The sequence below is a fragment of the Chiloscyllium plagiosum genome, chromosome 9 (assembly GCF_004010195.1).
Source record: "Chiloscyllium plagiosum isolate BGI_BamShark_2017 chromosome 9, ASM401019v2, whole genome shotgun sequence".
Classification (NCBI taxonomy): domain Eukaryota; kingdom Metazoa; phylum Chordata; class Chondrichthyes; order Orectolobiformes; family Hemiscylliidae; genus Chiloscyllium; species Chiloscyllium plagiosum.
This window is the reverse complement of record NC_057718.1, coordinates 10,594,474-10,597,836: the sequence shown is the minus strand read 5'-3', so window position 1 is coordinate 10,597,836 and position 3,363 is coordinate 10,594,474. Positions and strand designations below refer to the sequence as shown.

Here is a 3,363-nt window from a genome sequence, read left to right as displayed (position 1 = left end):
GGTGGAGCGGATAGCTGGGAAGGAAGATTGGCAGGTGGGACAGGTCATAAGGATGGTGCTGAGCTGGAAGGTTGGAACTGGGGGAAGGTTGGAACTGGGGTAAGGTTGGGGCGGGGCGGGGAAGGAATGAGTAAAGTGGTGAAGTCCACATTGATGCCTTGGGGTTGAAGTATTCCATGGCAGAAGATAAGGCATTCTTCCTCCAGGCACTGGGTGGTGAGGGAGTGACAGTGAAGGTGGCTCAGGACTTGTGGTAGGGGGTGTTGAAATGTACAGCCAAGGGGTGGTGGGGTTGATTGGTGAGGGCGTCCCAGAGATGTTCCCTAAGGCGCTGTGAGAAGGTGTCCAGTCTCCCCAGTGTAAAGGAGATGGCATCGGGAGCAACGGATACAATGGCACCTTCCCCTGCTACCACAGGAATTGCAAAACCTGCACCCACACCTCCCCCTCAACTCCTCCAAGGACCCAAAGGAGCCTTTCACATCCAAAGTTTCACCTGCACTTGCTCAAGTGTCATTTATTGTATCCAATGCTCCCAAGGTGGTCACCTTTACATTGGGAAACTGGACGCCTTCTCGCAGAGCGCTTTAGGGAACATCTCCGGGACACCCGTACCAATCAACCCCGCCGCCCCGTGGCCAAATATTTCAACTCCCTCTCCCACTATCAAGGACATGCAGGTCCTGGGCCTCCTCCACCGCCACTCTCTCACTACCTGATGCCTGGAGGAAGAATGCCTCATCTTCCGCCTCGGAACACTTCAACCCCAGGGCATCAATGTGGACTTCACAAGTTTCCTCATTTCCTCTCCCACCCACCTTACTCCAGTTCCAACCTGCCAGCTCAGCACAATCCTCATGACCTGCCCATCTTCCTTCCAGCTATCTGCTCCCCCCTCCTCTCCAACTTACCACCTTCATCCCCACCTCCATCCACCTACTGCACTCTTAACTACCTTCCCTGCAGCCCCACCTCCCTCCCAATTATCTCTCCACCCAAGTGGCTCCCTGCCTCATTCCTGATGAAGGGCTTTTGCCCGAAACATTGATTTTCCTCCTCCTTGGATGCTGCTGTGCTTTTCCAGCACCACTCTAATCTTGACTCTGCTTTATATTAGTCAAGTCTGAGTAGACACAGTCTTCAACTCCAATTGCTAAAAAGGTTCTGCATCTTCATTAGAGATGACCTTTAAATTAACTAATTTTAGTATGACAATTGATAATTTTAGATGGTTAAACTAGCTAAATTAACCTAGTTAACCTTAAAATACAGAACTTCAGACTGTCATGAATAATGTTTAAAAATCTGAAATTCATTTCAAAAGGTTATTATAATAATGCAATCATGTCTTTTTCAGTAGCATTTGAACATAGACAAATCTTTCATTTTTAAAGCTATTTTACCGGATTAGAGTGTCACTGATAAGGAGAACATTTCGTGTCCAACCCCAATTCCCCTTGAAGATATTCCACGGTACAACCTTCTTAAACCATCACAGTTTGTGTGGTACAAATACATCCACTGTGCTGTTTGGTAGTTCAGGTTCAGCAACAGATAAGGAATAGCAATATTGTTTCAAGTAAGGATGTTGTATACCTTGAAGGGGAACTGACAAGTAGCAATATTTCCATGTGTCTGCTGTATTTGACCTTCTTCAGTGGTTGATGGTGCAGGTTGGGAAGATGCTGGACTTGGAAGGTGCTGCTGAGGCAATGTCGGGAAGGTACTTCCATATAGTGCACATGACTACCATTATGTGTGTGTACGGAGGGAGTGAAAGTCTAAGAGGTGGATGGGTGCTGGTCAAGTGCCCTGGGCAGCTTTGTCTTGGAAGGCATTGGGCTTCTTGATTATTGTTGGGAGTTGCTCTCATTCAGTCAAGTGGATAGCATTCCATCACACTTCAACTTGTGCTTTGTAAATGGAGGAGAGGCTTGAGAGTCACTCACCACAGAATTCCCATCCTCTGACCTATTCTTGCAATTGCATAATCATTAGCTGGTCCACTTCAGTATTTGCGCAAAAGCAAACATGGGGTGGTAAGATGGAATTGTAGAATCATAGAATCTCGACAGTGCAGAAGCAGGACATTCAGTCCATCAAGTCCTCACCCCTCCAAAAAGCATCCCACCCAGACCCACCTCCCCTAACTCTATCCTTGCAACTCTGCAGTTTGGATGGCAAATCCAACAAACCTCCACATCCCTGGACTCTATGGGCAATTTAGCATGGCCAATCCACCTAACCTGCACATATTTGAATTGTGGGAGGAACCCCATGCAGACATGGGGAGAATGTGCAAACTCCACACACACACACACGTGCACACACATACACGTAACAATGCCTTCAGAAATTGCAAGACCGGCTGAAGAAAGAATGAAAGCAACACCAGAACAGATCCATTTCAGTTCCCTGGATACTTACCTTAAGGCAGACAAAATTTGTGTGCACCATCTCTTCCAAGCCTAAATAGAAATAAAGAAATATTTTTCATATTATATTCCACATGTGAATATACTTATCCAGTTTAAAGAATGATTTATATTTACAGTCAATGCACTCCTATATCACGGAATTAATAATTCATTTTAACTCAGCTAAACTCTGGAAAGTTAGTTCCAGGTGCAGGCGGTTCACACTCATGCACCACAATGATGATTTAATTAACAATGCTTTTTGAGGGATTTGGTCACTCAACCAGCAAGAACTGTGGTTTTCTCCTTTCCATTATTGGGGTGTGGTATCTTAGTTGGTATTCACATTCCTATAACTCACGTGACTGAAGGCTCAAAGTTTGTGCGAAGATTTGTAGCTCGGGTGCTCAATGCTGTGGTTCTGTTCGCCGAGCTGGAAGTTTTTGTTGCAAACGTTTCGTCCCCTGGCTAGGCGACATCATCAGTGCTTGGGAGCCTCCTGCGAAGCGCTTCTTTGATGTTTCCTCCGGTGTTTATAGTGGTCTGTCCCTGCCGCTTCCGGTTGTCAGTTTCAGCTGTCCACTGTAGTGGTTGGTATATTGGGTCCAGGTCGATGTGTTTGTTGATGGAGTTTGTGGATGAATGCCATGCCTCTAGGAATTCCCTGGCTGTCCTCTGTCTGGCTTGCCCTATGATAGTAGTGTTGTCCCAGTCGAATTCATGAATTCCGAGAGGCATGGCATTCATCCACAAACTCCATCAACAAACACATAGACCTGGACCCAATATACCAACCACTAAAGCGGACAGCTGAAACTGACAACCGAAGCGGCAGGGACAGACCACTATAAACACCGGAGGAAACACCAAAGAAGCGCTTCGAAGGAGGCTCCCAAGCACTGATATGTCGCCTAGTCAGGGGACGAAACGTTTGCAACAAAAACCT

The 3,363-nt window shown here is 46.6% G+C and overlaps 1 protein-coding gene across 2 annotated transcripts in view; it reads right to left on the bottom strand.

Moving 5' to 3' along the window:
* Window positions 1–3,363, bottom strand: part of nrbp1 (nuclear receptor binding protein 1) — a 111,379-nt gene that overhangs the window by 71,696 nt on the left and 36,320 nt on the right. For both annotated transcript variants that reach the window (XM_043695360.1, XM_043695361.1), the window contains exon 5: window positions 2,428–2,468. In XM_043695360.1, coding sequence (XP_043551295.1) covers window positions 2,428–2,468 — 41 coding nt within the window. The remainder of the gene's footprint in view (window positions 1–2,427; window positions 2,469–3,363) is intronic.